Source organism: Nasonia vitripennis (assembly GCF_009193385.2).
Source record: "Nasonia vitripennis strain AsymCx chromosome 1 unlocalized genomic scaffold, Nvit_psr_1.1 chr1_random0004, whole genome shotgun sequence".
NCBI lineage: Eukaryota > Metazoa > Arthropoda > Insecta > Hymenoptera > Pteromalidae > Nasonia > Nasonia vitripennis.
In genome coordinates, this window is record NW_022279590.1 from 2,530,485 (window position 1) to 2,546,575 (window position 16,091).

Below are 16,091 nucleotides of genomic sequence, written 5' to 3' on the forward strand. Positions count from 1 at the left end.
CATTATAATCTTCGTGGAGTAGTTGTGCATGTGAGTTGTTAGTTGGTCAATAAAGTTAGAGCTTTGGAAAAAAGGAGCATGAGGTGGACGATACACAACCCCCACGAAGATGGGAGAAACTCCCTTGGCCGATATTTCACAAAAGAGGTATTCAGGCTTGCCTGGCTTGCCAGACCATTCACCGTCGGATGATAAAATAACACTAACCGTCAGAGATTTGTGTATATAGAGGGCCACACATCCACCGTTTCTGTTTCTGTCTCGTCTGTAGAGCAGGTAATCATCCAGTGAAGGGCTGGATGTTACCTTCTCGCTTAGCCAGGTCTCAGTAACAGCTATTACGTGGAATAAAGAGCGAGTGGATAAAAAGAGCCTGATCATCTCAATGTGACCCGTGAGAGAGTTCGCATTAAAATGACAGACCCTTAGACCTTCGGACAGAGATACCTTAGAACCCGATGAAGACACGGCGGATGAGCTTGATGGCGGATGTGGTGGGATGAAGTGTGTGTGTGGCAGCTTCATTGTAGAACGATGTTGACGGCGGGCGGGATCCGAGCTAAAATATCATTCAGCTCGGCGTCGGTGGTGATGACGGTGGCGCGCTCGTTGTCATCGTTGCAGCGCATAAATAATCTCCCGTCCCTGACGAACGTTCGACTGCCCTGCCTCTTCTTGGCTTCCAGCCTAGCCCGTGAACGCAGCTTGTGGACGTCGGTGGGGAGTAGCTCGTTGATGTTTATGAGCCCTTGGTGGTCAGGGCTAAGAGCTTTGGCCTCCTCCATCACGGTTGCGTCCAGCTCGTTGGTGTGGAGCTTGCGTGTACGAGCTTTGGTAACGACGATTGATCGTGCGAGTGCACTCGACGAGAGGGTGACGGCCAGTGGTGGCAGTCTGCCATCACTCCTGGCGGTGTTCCGGGGTGCATCGAGCCTACCCATGGTCCTGACGGATGCAACATCTCTGTAGGACCGTTGGGTCAAGTGCGTTTATGACTGCAAACGCGAGAAGATGCAGCGAGGTCTCACGGGTGTAGTGCAAGCCCGTGATGACAACAACACTATTTGAGGTCTGCTCCTGCCATCGTTTGACCTCAGCAAGCTCACTGCGGAGGCTAACTTCCGCACTAACTTCCGCAGCGCTGCTGCTGTTGTTGTTGTTGTTGTTGTTGTCTTGCTGCAGTGCTGGGCTCCTCGATGAGAGATCTTGGACTTGTGCCTGCAACTCGGTGATGGTGGACTCAGCATTAAGTATGCGAGTCTTGAGTGCAGGCAGCTCATCGAGGGCCTTTAGACGCTTCTCCAGCGGGCTAAGACGTTGCTCAATTCTCGAGATCCTCTCCGACACGATGTTTTGTGTCTGGATGGCCTCCGCATGAGCATTGCGGATGTCATCGAGAGCTTCACGAATATCCTTCAATGCAGCTTCGATGGTCGGTGATGAGCGAGCTGGTGAAGTACTTTGTGAAGTATTGGCTGATGGTGGTGCCGATCTCGTCTTCTTCGTCCCCGGTTGTTTTGGGGTGGTCTTCTTAGCCGCTGTTGTCGCAGTCACCCCCTAGAAACTGCCCATCATTTACCACAACTGTCTTGATGTTGATGGCGTTCAGACATTTGACGTGGTAATAGAGCTTGCAAAAAGCACACCTTGTGCTGAATAGGCTCCTTGTGCTGAATAGGCTGTTTACAGCTGCCGCATAGCTGAAAAGGCACTTCCCCGCTCTTTTCACCGTTCTCACTCATTTTCGTCCATAACTTACTCAAACAGCGTGCAGACGCCTTAGAAGTTCTCCCTCGATGCGGTAGATGTCTTCTCGATGTTGACTAGGAGCGAAGAGAGACGCCGTGCGAGCGAGAAACCAAGCCAAGCCGAGCCGAGTAGATTTGGAGGTTAGAAGCCGTGCAGAAAGTTTGTGGCAGAAAAGATGTAGAAAATAAATTGCAACCTTCAGCGATTTATATGTCGTCGTAAAGGTTGCAAAAAAGAGCGTGCAACAATCTACAACAAAAGAGGGCCCGAAGGCAAGAAGCGGCAGAAAAGCAGTGCGAAAGTAGGAGCAAAGTAAAGAGCTGTCAAAGCGACTCACCAGAGAGAGAGAGAGAGAGAGAAAGCCGCGGGTGTGTGCGAGAAAGAGTGAGCTAGACGAGATAACGGTGTGCGGTGCGGGCGCAAACCTCGACGTCATCCACGCGAGGCATCGGGCCAGCATGCGCGAGAGCGAGAAAGGGAGAGAAAAGCGCAGCGCAGAAGAAACGCGGGAGAGTGTGTGAGTGAGAGAGAGAGAGAGAGAGAGAGAGAGGCATCGGGGCGTCCTAGAAATTCTCGCTGCTCGGTAGCAGCAGGTCGGGCTTGCTGCCAACGTGAGGCAAAGCCTGTGCGCGCGAGCTCCGAGAAGAGCGAGAGAGAGTAGAGAGTGGGGGAAAGCAGATAGCTACGCCGGCGTCGGTTCAGGCATCGCCGTGCCGGGACCGCTGGCGCGAGCTGTTGGTGAGCGCGCAGCTACGTGTGTGCGTGCCCGAGAGTAGAGAGAGGGGACCACGTTGGTTCGGCCGACGACGCCGCGGTAAGCGCGCGGTGCTCACGATTATACGTACGGGAGAGAGAGAGAGGGAGAGAGAGAGCGCGCCGGCCGCGTAGCTACTCGAGCGGGTTGCGCCGAGCCGAAATACGGGTGTGTGAGAGAGAGCGAGCAGACGGATCAGACTGCGCGACGTCAGAGGCGAGAGCTTCGAGGCGCGCGCGTGTATATGAGAGTAGAGGTGTGACGGCGAGCCCTGCGTGGCTAATGTGCGTGGGCGGCTACGGACACCACGTTGTAGGGAAGGGCTGGGCCAAATATATGTGCAATATAACTTAATAACTTGTGTGATTACTTCTTCCTTCTTTCCCCACGTTCTCCCAAACGTCGGTGATTACGCTAAATCCCACAATTAATGAAAAATCTTGGCGCGTACGAGGCGTCAAGTGTTGCGCACCTGTACTGGGAGGCACAGCGTCGCAATTGGCATCCCTTGTGGGGAATTCGTGATCGCCGAGGTGGAGAGGAGGAGAAATTGGGAGTGTAGAGAGCGTGCGTGAGAGTGAGAAAGCGCGATGAATCGAGCAGCAAGTAACGAAACACATGCAGCCGTAATGCAACGGCTGATGCATAGCTCGCGCGAACTTCGCGCGATGAAATTTAAAATTGGCCGGTTGTCAGAGTACGAACTCGATGAAGAGCTCGAGGCCAGAGGCTTTGGCTTGCGTGGCTCTGCTGAGGTTCGTCGCGATCGATTATTACGCGCGCATATTTCGGAAGCCAATCCGACTTTAGACGGAGTGCCGTGGTATGAGTGGGATATCGAAGGCGAGAGAGTTGCGATATCCAACTAGAAAATGAAGCGGCGTATTTTAGGAGAAATTCCACCAAAGAGGGGAAAGAAGAGAAGGGTGAACGATGACAACCAGGTAAGGTTGATCAATCCACGTTCTAGCGAAAGCGAGGACGGAGGAGACGATCACCGAATCGGTGTCAATTTAAACGTGCCACCGAGTACGGCGGTAGCGACTACGACGACGTCGAGTGTAGTCACCTCACGGGCTGGAGCGGCCCTGGTGACTGCTACGGCGGCGTTATCAGGACGACCGATTACCTCCGCAGTAATTGGAAACTTGATATCGCCTCCGACTCCAGCACCGCGTGGCTACCGGTTTGAGAACCGCATGCCAGTGAGACACCCGGGAGCGTGGGAGTATTTCTCGGCTCGAATAGTACGAGGTATAGGCGAATCACCTATTGCCCGACCGGGACTCAGAGAAATTCCGAGCAGGGTTCCTGTCGCCGAAAGCCGACCTCCGCTAGGAAGAGAACGGTGGTATACACCATCGACCACTCTAGCGGGTGGAAATGTTTCTGCGACAGCCAACTGTAACGAGCAGAGAAATAAGGAAAGCTCGTCAGTAAGCTCAAGAGCGGGAAGAAGTTCGGCTGATAGCGAAAGAGAGAGTGAAAATCGGTATCGGGAAACGAACGAACGCCTGAATGAACGCGTGACTCGTATAGGGGAACTCCGCGCGAACGGAATGACCTACGAGCAAGCCAGAGAGAGGGCTCTTGAAGAGGAGCTCGAACTTGAGGGCCATCGCGTTTTTAATTAGGCGATGAATGAGTTCGATATAGAGGTAGAGGAAGAAGAAGTGCAACGACGGCATCAACGCAATCTCCAACAAGTGCATGAAGAAGCATGGAACAAGGCGCGCCAAGTGATTCGCCAGCAAAACAGTTTGCGTAGAGAGGAAGAGATAAGACCGAAAGTCTCCGGCGAACCTCCACGCAGGCTATAAAACGGCCAACATTGCAGTGTCAGAGGTGGGGGAAGGAAAGAATTGCGGAGCCCGTTAGTCAGTCAGAGAACCAGAGAGAAGAGAGAAAAATGTTCTTCGACAGAACGAGGCCAACCGGCAGGAGTTCGGAGAGTCAGTCGGATGTCCCTCACACGAGCGAGAGTCGCGCGAAGAGGACCCGGAGAAGTGAGCTGGGGCAGGGAGGAAGGAAGGAGAGTGCCGCGAGAGTACGAAGTCCAAGAGGAAGCTTGAGTCTATTGAGCGGCAGCGACAGCGAATTCGAGCATAGCTGGAAAGAAGGGAGCCAGATGAGTGGGTGGACAGGATGAAGAGATTAGATATGCTGCGAGATTTAGTGGGGAAATACACGAGCGCTGCAACCGAAAAACAAGAACGCGTTTATAACAAGGGACGGAAAAACGCGCAATTTCAAGTAGGAGATGAGGTCATGCGAAAGACCCATGTCCTATCCGACGCATCCAAGAGTGTTTCTAAAAAACTAGCTCCGCACTGGGAAGGCCCGTATGAGGTTGTCGAGGTTAAATCCCCGATAGTCTATATACTAGGCTACGGTGACGGAAAATCGCGACGGTTGACAAAGGCTTACGTGGTTGACAAAGGCTAAGCAAAAATACTAATTCATTTGTGTTTTTAGGATGGAGCGACCAGAGGACGAGAGAGAGACGGCGCCAACCGGCCCGCCACCGACTAACGCCGCACCGCCACGTCCGACGTTCGCCCAGGTAGCGAGATCACCAGCAAGACTGCCAACGCCAGCAGGTTTCAGGGGCGGGGATAACCAACCTGAGGATCGGCGCGACCACACCAAGGCTGCGCCTGCGCCAATCGACAGCTGGTCTGATGACGACGCCAGCGAGCAGCCAGCAGCGAGATGGGAGCAACGAGGAGAGGCCAAGGACGGAGACGATCACAAGCCTAAGCAGGCGATCTCGACAGATTACGTCTCGGTATATTTATCCAGCTCGGACGACGATGAACCGGGTTCGCCGATCAGTGGTTTCTTCGGCGGTGTCTACTCTGGAACGGCCGAGATAGATTGGGACAATTGGTCTCCGATCCGTCATCAGGAGGAAGAGGACCAGACACCGGAACCCAACGAAGACGAGAGGAGGAGAGGAGAGGAGCAACAAGGAGAGGAAGAGAGAAGGCTGCGAGAAGAAATGGAGCAGAGAGAAAAAGAGGCCAGAGGACGAGAAGTAGAAGAGCGGCGAGCCCGAGAAGAGGAGCAGCGCCTACGCGAGGCCCGCGACGACGAAAAGCGGCTCAGAGCTGAGCGAGCTGCTGCCGCGGCAGAGGAAAGAAAGAGAAAGAGCGAAAAGGAGAAGAAGGAGAGAGAGGAAGCTGAGCGTCGTCACCAAGAGGAGCAGCGAATACGAGGCGAAGCTGCCTCCACGCCCGTCGACCAGGAGCAAATGGAAACCGATCCACCAGCATCGGCTGCAACCCCGGAGAACGACATGAGCCGAGAGGAGGCTGTAGCAGCGAGGAACGCACGACGCAACGCAGCCAGAGCCGCCCGGAGAAGAGAAGCGAGGCGTATACAGAAAGAGACAAGAGAGGAGACCGACGCCTGCCTACCAGCCCGAGACCAACCAGTCCCTGTGGCGAGGACAGCGGCCAACGGCTCCGACGAGAGAGGTAGAGAGAGAGAGAGAGAGAGAAGAGACGCGAGGAACGTCATCGAAGATCGTTCGGCGGATCGAACAAGGAGTCGCTCCTCCAACCGCAGGACCTTGCCCGTAAAGGAAAGGGGAGCGTGGTTCGGAGGACTCCGACCGATTCTAACAAACCCGACGATCGACCCGGCCCCGTACAGTTGTTTTAACTGTTGGCAGCCGGGCCATGGTGTTACCCAGTGTAACAAGGGGATCACCCGTGACTTCTGCGGCAATTGCGGAAGACACGGAGTCCAGGTGACCAGCTGCCCGCGATGCGCCGAGGCCTTTCGGAGCCGCCAGCAGCGAGGAGGAAGTTACGTTCCCATCGAGACGGCCAGTGGCGTCGACATCGCCGAAGAGAACTGGGACGAACCCGATGACCGGCAGCGAGAGGAGCCGGAGAGACGGCACCATCGCCAGCGAGAAGAGCGAGAGGCCCGCGAACGTCAAGAGAGAGAAGAGAGAGAGGAACGAGAAGCGAACGATCGCCGCATACGAGAGGAAAGGCAGCAGCAGGAAGCGAGGTATCGGAACGAGGTCGAAGAGCTGGTGACACGAGAGCTGTATCAACAGCTATACCAACAGCAGGAAAGGGAGCGTCTCCGCTGTCTCCGCCCAGAAGAAGACACCCAGAATCGCCAGATCCACGTAGTCAGGGAGGTCCCTAACTATAGCCAGCAAGAGGAGAGAAACATCCTCCTTCAAATCTTGCGAGGCTTAGAAGGAGTATCACCTGAGACGAGAGAGCTCGTCCTTCGGCGCATTTACGGAGGACGTCACGAGGATCGAGCAGAATAGAGTCGAGAGGAGAGAGAAGAGAGCCACGAGAGAGACAAGAGGGAAGAGAAGTCGGGGTTGCGGTTGTGATCCAAACGCAACTCCGGGGCGAGTGGGAGGATGTAGGGTGGCGCCCCCGCCCAACTTAAAACCCACTCCAATGGGAATGAGTTGGACGGTCCTTTTCCTGGACCTACGATGGGGTCCGTCTCTCTTGGGGGGTAGCAAAGTTAAGGGAGGGGGATTGCGACGTTGTACGTCGCAGCCGAGCAAATCGCGCGTTATTGATTGCGCGGCAACCTCACTCGATGCGAGGAAGCAAAGGCGATCGGTTCCAGCGAGGCCTGCGTTTTCTCGGACGCGAGCTACGTCCCGGGAATTCGTGGAATTCGCTGGCCGACGTACCCAAGGGGGGAGCTCGTCGGTTCGAGCTGGCGCGAGACGAGCAGCCAATCAGCGCGTCTCGCGCCTCGCGCGGCCAATCGGGCTACGTTATCAGCCGGGCCCGACGGCCGACGGCGAGACGCCAAGCGCGCGCGCGGCAGAGCGGCTCGGCAGTTCCTTTCCAAGGCCTGTCGATGACACTTTGACGTGACGAGAGCGCGCGAAAGTGAATTGCGAGAAAAGAGTGAGAGTGAGAGAGCAGCAGCGCCACGACCAGGACCACCGCCCCGAGGAAGAGATCCCTCCCCGGAGACGACCGTCCAGCCGTTCAGCCAGAGGAAGGAAGCCGGAACGAGAGCCAGGCCTTCATCCCCAAGTCTGCAGAGAGAGAGAGAGAGAGAGAGAGAGAGAGAGAGAGAGAGAGAGAGAGAGGCATCGGGGCGTCCGAGAAATCCTCGCTGCTCGGTAGCAGCAGGTTGGGCTTGCTGCCAACGTGAGGCAAAGCCTGTGCGCGCGAGCTCCGAGAAGAGCGAGAGAGAGTAGAGAGGGGGGAAAGCAGATAGCTACGCCGGCGGCGGTTCAGGCATCGCCGTGTCGGGACCACTGGCGCGAGCTGTTGGTGAGCGCGCAGCTACGTGTGTGCGTAGAGAGAGGGGACCGCGATGGTTCGGCCGACGACGCCGCGGTAAGCGCGCGGTGCTCGCGATTATACGTACGGGATAGAGAGAGAGGGAGAGAGAGGGCGCGCCGGCCGCATAGCTACTAATACGGGTGTGTGAGAGAGAGAGAGAGAGACAGAGAGAGCAGACGGGTCAGACTGCGCGACGTCAGAGGCGAGAGCTTCGAGGCGCGCGCGTGTATATGAGAGTAGAGGTGTGACGGCGAGCCCTGCGTGGGCGGCTACGGCCACCACGTTGTAGGGAAGGGCTGGGCCAAATATACGTGCAATATAACTTAATAACTTGTGTGATTACTTCTTTCCCCACGTTCTCCCAAACGTCGGCGATTACGCTAAATCCTGCGATTAATGAAAAATCTTGGCGCGTATGAGGCGTCAAGTGTTGCGCACCTGTACTGGGAGGCACATCGTCGCACGTTGTGACGTGGTAAAACCTGCAAAATGATTTTCCTCTATCGCTTCACAGTCCCGAATCCGCGACACTATAATTTATAAAATCGTTTCTGAATCTCCTTGCGATCTCGGAGGAGGTCCCGTTGGATCACCCTATATCGGTATATTTATGGTTGATTGGAATAATCACTCTTACAGATTACAGATTTCCATTTTCGATATTTGTTCTCTCTCGTTAATTCATAAAATCCCGCTCGTGCGCCTCTCCCGACTCTCCAACACTCTCTACCGCACGCTTTATCTCTCTTTCACTCAAACACGCTCAAAGCTCTCTCGCTCGCTCGGTTCGTGATGTCCCAATCAAGTCGGTAAGGCAGCGCGCCGTGCTGCCGCACTCGAGTCGGCCACGATGCCACGCGCCGATCGCTTGGCCCGCTCTTCCTCTCTACGCGCGCGTGCCAGGAACGCAAGCGGCCCCGACTTCTCAGAATCGGTTCTGAGCGACTCCCACGTTTCTCTCGCTTCTCCGCAGCTTTCGCGCGTTCCGGCTCGCGTTTTCTCTCGCAAACTTCTTTCGAGCCTCGCACTGTACCCAGCACTGCAGAGATCTGTAGCCTGCGCAGTGAACTGGCGGAAACCTCGCTGCACCTCCTCGCTTTTTCAGTTGCGAGCGCGCTTGACCCCACGGTCCTCAGAAGAGACGTAGCATCCGGGGGCAGGGATGCTGCCACACTTGCCTGTGCTGCTTGCGCGGTAGAGTATGACACCGTCACACCCAAAACCACGCAGACTAGGGCGAAATCAGCGGCGGCAAATACATCTGCCAAGGGCACGCCTGCAACGGGTGTGCCGAAGAAAAACAAATCGGCACCCGCATCTCTGGCTAGCTCCAGGAATCAATCGCCAGCGACAACACAGGCGCCGTCCATAGAGACGTCCCTTAAGGACATTTTCGCGGCGCTGGATGAAAGTTGAAAGATCCAGAGTGAGGCCCTTCAGGCGCAAAACACCGTGTCTGAAAAGGTCTCACGAATTGAGAAAAGGCTTGGCCCTCTCGAAAACCGCCTCAAAGCCCTTGATGACTTGCCTGCACTCAAGACTCGACTAAACAATGTTGAGTCCTCCATCTCTGAGCTGCAGGCACAATATTTAGAGCTGTCGTCAGGAGCCCCGCAGAGCAGCAGAACATCAGCACTGCTCCTGCCTCTGAAGAGATCAACAACCTCCGCAGCGAGCTGGCTGAAGTTAAGAGGAGGCAGGAGCGCTCGGCGAATAATGTGGTGGTGATCTCTGGCCTGGCCTATACCCAGGAGACATCACTGCAACTCCTGGCTTACACCGTCCTGGCTGCACTGGATCCCACGGTCCTTAGGCGGGATGTGGCAACCGTCAGGATCATGGGGAGACTTGACGCAACCAACATCAATGTGCAAGGTGACAGCAGATTACCACCTCTAGCTGTCACTCTCTCTTCCAGTGCGCTGGCCCGCTCCATCATCGTGGCCAAAGCCAGGAAACGCAAACTCTACACTAGCGAACTAGATGCTGCCCTACTGGAGGAAGCGAGAGGTTTCCACCCAAACCAGCAGGGTCTTATCAACATAAACGAGCTGCTTCCTCCAGACATTCACAAGCTGCCTATAAAGGCCAGGCTAGAGGCAAAGAAGAGGGGGGGATGCCGCTCTTTCGTGAGGGACGGGAGAGTCTACATCCGTTCTGGCGAGGACAGCGAACGGGCCACCATCATCTCTACAGATGCTGATATTGAGGCTTTTTTAGCCCGTACACCGCCAACAGCCAGCATGGATACCACACACACACACACACATATCATTCCACCAAAACCACTATCTAAATCATCCAACTCATCCACATCTGCCTCTAAAACGTCTCTGTCCGAGGGTCCAAGGGTCTGTCATTTCAATGCGAATTCCCTTACGGGTCACATTGAGATGGTCAGGCTCTTCTTGTCCACTCGTTCCCCCTTTCACGTAATAGCTGTAACTGAGACCTGGCTAAGTGACAAGATATCATCCATTCCTTCACTGGATAGTTACACATGGCACAGATGGGACAGAAACAGGAACGGTGGAGGTGTGGCCCTCTACATTCATCTTTCATTGACGGCTAGCGTTATCTCGTCATCTGACGGCGAATGGTCAGGCAAGCCAGGTAAGCCGAAGTATCTTTTTTGTGAAATCACAGCTAAGGGAGTATCGCCCATCTTCATGGGGGTTGTGCATCGCCCTCCTCACTCACCCTTTATCCAGGGATCTAATTTCATTGAACAACTAACAACACTTATGCACAACTACTCTACGAAGGTCATCATGGGTGACTTTAATGCCGATCAGCTTTCTTTATCTGAAGACACCAATTTCATCAGGGCCTTCATCGATGAGAACTCCCTCACTTCTGTGCCATATGGTGCAACCCATCACAGACAGGACTCTGTCACCTGGCTTGACCTATGCTTAATTGATGAGCAGGATCGCCTGCTCTCATACTGGAAGACACACTCCTTTCATCAACGGACATGACCTTATCACGGCCACACTCGACGTACAGATTCCACGCCACGTACCTGCTACATACTCTTACAGAAACTACAAAGGAATCTGTGCTGAGAAGCTAAGGGACTTCCTTAGCGCATGTGACTGGTCATTCTTCACTACGCCATCACTTGACGACTGCATTACCATTCTTAACGCTCAAATCACGAACGTCATAAATCATCTTGCCCCATTAAAGACTGTGACACCTGGACGTGAACATCACCCGTGGTTTACCGCGGCTCTTCGTGACCTTTTAACTGAAAGGAACAGACTCTACAGGCGCTTTCGCAGAAGTCGTTTACCTTGGGATCTATACTTCTATAGAATTGCAAGGGACAACGCTCATAAACAGGTTGAGGAAGTAGGGCTGAATTACTACTATTCACGCTTGTCTACCTTGACCGACGTTGCAGAGATCTGGAAAGAGCTTGAAAATCTTGGTATTACTACCTCTAAATCTCCTTCACCTGCTCGGTTCTCTTCAGATGCTCTCAACAAATACTTTAGCTCCATCTCAAACGACCCTCAAGCTTCATCTGTTGAGGAGTATCTGCGAACCCTGGAGAATCTGGACCTTCCTGAACACTTCATCTTCAGGGCTATCACGGAGTCGGATGTGCCGGCTGCAGTATCACACTTTAACACCCAGGCCAAGGGAAGCGATGGCATCCCACAGGTTGTAATCTCCAAAGCACAGCCAATACTTGCTCCTTTACTTTGTCAAATGTTTAACCTGTCTCTGAGCGAGGCACGCTGTCCTTCGGCCTGGAAATCATCGATCGTAAGAGCACTAAAAAAAGTTAATTCTCCAACAGCTTTGACTTACTACCGTCCGATCTCTCTACTCTGTTTCCTGTCCAAGGCGCTAGAGTGGCTGGTGCACAAGCAAATCTCTGAATATCTTGAAACAAGACTTTACCTTGACAATTTCCAAACTGGCTTTCGCTCTCTCTCTCTCTCTCTCTCTCTCTCTCTCTCTCTCTCTCTACTCGTGCACTACTACCTCTCTCCTCGACTCCTCGTCCGATTCTTCCGCTTATCTTCTCTCTCAGCCTATTCGTCCTCTCAATCAACTCTCCCCTGCTGGTCTTATTCCTCAGCTACCTCGTCTCAGCCTCCGCCCTCCCGCTTTCTCTCGTACTGGAAGTGCGCCCGCGTCTTCTTCCTCTGCACCTTGCTGCTTGGCTCTCTCTCTCTCACTCTCTCACTCTATCTCGCACTACACTCCTCGCGCTCTCTTCCTCTTTACGCACACGCACCTACTACTCCGCGAGAATCCCGCGCGCGATCCTCTCGGTACGCGCCCGGAGATGCGACGCGATCTCCTTCTCAACAACGGACACAACGTTCAACACTCGCGAACACCCGCTTGCTCTATCTCCCGACCAATCATCGCGCTTTTCCCTGATCGCGACGGAGCCGACGAGCCTGAGGAGTCTGCTGCGAGTTTGAAAACAGACTATTTCGCAGCCAACTTCCCTCTCTCTTCGAATACCTCTATCTAGTTTCGCCCTATTGGCCTCGCTGTTGCCGCATGCACCGCGATACTCTTTCTCTCTTACACTCACGTACAAGATGCGTTCCTTTGTCACAGCAGAGTTACAAGTTCGCGCCCGCGATCACGCATTCCCGGAAAACTTCCCCCTCGACTCCTTTCCCAGAAGCTCGCCATTGCTGCTCGTAGCTCTGCTGTTCTTCGAAACTCCTGTCCTCTTTCCTCGGTGCTCTCGTGGACTCCAGCTTGCACAAAAACAAAACACACGCGCGTAAATTATTGCAAAACGCAATTATTATTCGCTCGGAGAATACAGCCTTGGCTGTAGAAAAGGCAGACAGGTTAGCGGGTAGGGGCAAGGACGGCATCCGAGCAAGAAGGTGCGCAGTCGCTGTTCCTACCTGCGAGATAAACAGAGCAATCAAAGACTGGCTTAACCCGCAACTGAGCGACAAATGGACTAACGCCAAAGGGCTTAGACAGGCTAGGGCTCTGATGGGCGGCAGCCTACCTGAGAAGAGGCTGCGGACCATTAGAGGCTTAAGCAGGAACAGGCCGAGGCTGGCCGTTGACTGGCTGACGGAACATTAGAGGGTAGGGTACTATCTGTGGAACTTGGAACTAAGGGACTCTGGGAGCTGCAGGTGGTGCGAGCACGAAATAGAGACCACCTCCCACCTGCTGTGTGAATGCCCAGCTTTCGCGAGGACAAGACTCAGGGTGTGGGGGGTTTCCATGTTGGAGTTAGAGGAGCTAAGGTCAAACAGCTTGGCATCCATTCGCTGAGTTGCCGAAGCTATAAACAAGGGTTTATAAATTAATTTCTCAAGGTACAGGAGGCACAGCACAATGACACGCCTGAGTGCTCGACCGGCACGTCTTCGTGCAGGGGCCGCCGCAGTTCCCCTCCGTCTAACTGACTATAACTATCATTTGGCTCTGTGATTGCCAACCCACATTTGGCATCAACCTTGATAGAGCTGTACTAGGTCTTGCTGCTTTATCTCTCACTATAGCAAGGTGATCTTTAATTGTCAATTTTGCATCTATAGTGATGTCCAGGTATTCAATAGTTCGTCGAGAAACAATCTCATGTCTCTCCACAGTCAACGTTATCGTCTCTATTTTCTTTCGGCTAGATATGAGGATAGCCTCCATTCTATGGCTAGCAAGCTCTAGACCTGTCTCGATTAGCTACTCATCAATTATTCGGATAGCCTCTTTAGCGGTTTCTGCGACTTTATCCTTCACTTATTACTACCACTGCAATGTCATCTGTGAATCCTGCAACCATTGCTATTTTCGGTAGTCTTAGCTTTAAAATTCCATCATACATAATGTTTCACATTTGTGGGCCCATCACTGACCCTGTGTGTGTATGTATGTGTGTGTGTGTGTACATAGGTATAAATTTGAAAATTTTAAAAATACCATAAAAATAGCAGGACGTGACTGCGTCGAGATGCAGGATGATTACTCTCTGGCGTTAAAATAATACCTGATCTTGTATTCAAAAATAATCGAATTATTATCGTTTTAACATGGATATTTTTTATTTTCACAATTATATAATTTTAAACATTTTTTGATTTTGTAATTTTACGTTAATTTGTGATAATTTTCAGCTGGATCCAAATTAGCAGAAGCTATATCTAAAGGAACTGATGCTATAAACAAACTCGTTCAAGCTGGAGAAATAGAAGAATTACGAGATGTTATTGGCATCAATGAAGACCAGTTAGATATAGAAGATTATCTACAGGATGAAGGCGAAATCGATTATTTTAAGGTTCCTAAAATTGATCTACCAGCTCCATTAGCAAGTTCAAAATTTGCTCAAAATCCAGAATTACTTAAAGCTCTTAATCGTGGGGGTAAAAGAAAATTTGATCAACTAATTGGTTGGAGTGATGCAGGTGCGACTGATAAAGTGTCTCAGATTTATCAACCAGTATTTCATGGTGTATTTGCTGAAGATTCACAATCAAATGATAATGAGTTTAGATTTACCTTACAAGAAAGAATGTATTTAAAAGAAAACTTACATGAAAATAATGATGAGGATTATAGGGATGATTCTTCTCGTGATTCTAAACATTTCTATAATAGTGAGTCTTATAGGTCTGAAAATACTACTGGACCTGGAAGGCCAAGCATACACGTAGAGCATGATCTAAAAAGAAATTTTGTAGAAAATGTCACTCTACAAAACAAAAGTTCAATTTCTTTCGTAAAAGCTTTTGGGGAAAAAGATGTAGATGATAGGTTAAAGTGGGATAAAGAAAATAGCAAAATCAAGTCAGATGACAATTTTTTACATTACACTTTTGATAATCATCAACAAATGGAAGGAAATATGTATAGTTGTAACAATATTTCACATACATCAAATATTAATCCAAATATGCCACCGCCATGCCTTTCAATTATCCAAAATGAATCTCAACACTCTATCCAACTCGATTGCAATGCAGAAGCAGACAATACTTTGCCTGATATAACATCACAACAAAGTAATTTAACTATATTTCGATCTAGTGGTCCTCCTTCTGGTTTTGGACCTGGTACTTTTCGACCTTTACATAATAGTAGCTTTTCAGCAAACCCATTCAGAACAATGGGTCCATTTCATCATCAAAGTTCATTTAATAATTTTTCTGGGCCACCATCTAACTTTAGATCAATCAATTCGCAATTTGATAGACATCAGTTTGGAGGACAAAACTATAAAGTAAAAACCTCGTCGCAGCAATCATCAGGAGGTTTAGATAATTACAATTCCAGTTTTTGCGATTATTCTACAAAAAATAGATCCAAACGCAGTGGTATAATCAATCGAACCATAAATGATTGCAGTAGAACAAATTTTCATACTCGTGGTCGAGGAATAGACAACGATTTTTCAAGAGGAACACGTGGTCGAGATTACCAATAAATATAAATAGGAACATAATTCAAAAAATTCAATATTAAATATAATAATTAAGATGTTTTCTTTAAATTTGAGCCTATCAAATTAATTAATAAACACTAAACATTTTCCAAATTTGTTTATTTACAAATGTATGATTATTATTGCCAGATTTATGATACAATTATTTTTCATATCCTTGCTTCCTAATTAGTTCAGTTTATAACTTAAGTCACTTGTAACATTGCAAAACCCAAGGTGAGGTAATTTCTATTGCTGGTATTTGGGTAACCATAAAATAAATTCCTTTTATCTTATGGACGCCAGGTGAATGCGCTTCTAGCTAGCTTTATAGAGAATGTATTTCCAGAGGGAGATCTGCTATATTAAATGTAATAATATTTTTACGTGTATTCTGAAAGAAAATTATTTTCATACAGGAAATAAGAAAAACTCAGTATTTTATAGAAGTAATGACGGGCGGAGCACTTTATTCAATCATAAACCTAACTAACCTAAACCTAATGTAAAACGTAAATATCAAAATAATAACAGCTCAGACAATCTTCTGCGTAGTTGCAAGAACCATCAGCGATGCTTGTAATGTGGTTAATTTGTTCAAGTTTATTCTTATAATCTCCCGAACTTGTTGATGATTCGATTAACTTTAAATTCTCACGTAGAAATGTGACAAACTAACTCACATCGAATTTTCTCGTCAAAGTGCGACAACTGACTATAAATCAATCACATCCAGTTTTCGCGTCGAAGTGCGACACTAAACTGAAAATTAATCACATCGAGTTTTTATTTAACACTGTCCGTACAATAATTTAATATTTTCTTACTCTCGTTCAACCAAAATGCGCATCGACTCGCAACGCGTATTCACGAA

General features: G+C 50.5%; 1 protein-coding gene across 11 annotated transcripts in view; it reads left to right on the forward strand.

The window, feature by feature from the left end:
• The window catches only part of LOC100114982, a 361,219-nt gene extending 345,619 nt beyond the window's left edge, over positions 1-15,600 (forward strand). For all 11 annotated transcript variants that reach the window (XM_032601291.1, XM_032601292.1, XM_031933482.2 and 8 more), the window contains one exon: positions 13,911-15,600. In XM_032601291.1, coding sequence (XP_032457182.1) covers positions 13,911-15,220 — 1,310 coding nt within the window. In that variant the 3' untranslated portion in view covers positions 15,221-15,600. The remainder of the gene's footprint in view (positions 1-13,910) is intronic.
• The last annotated feature ends 491 nt before the right edge of the window (positions 15,601-16,091 follow it).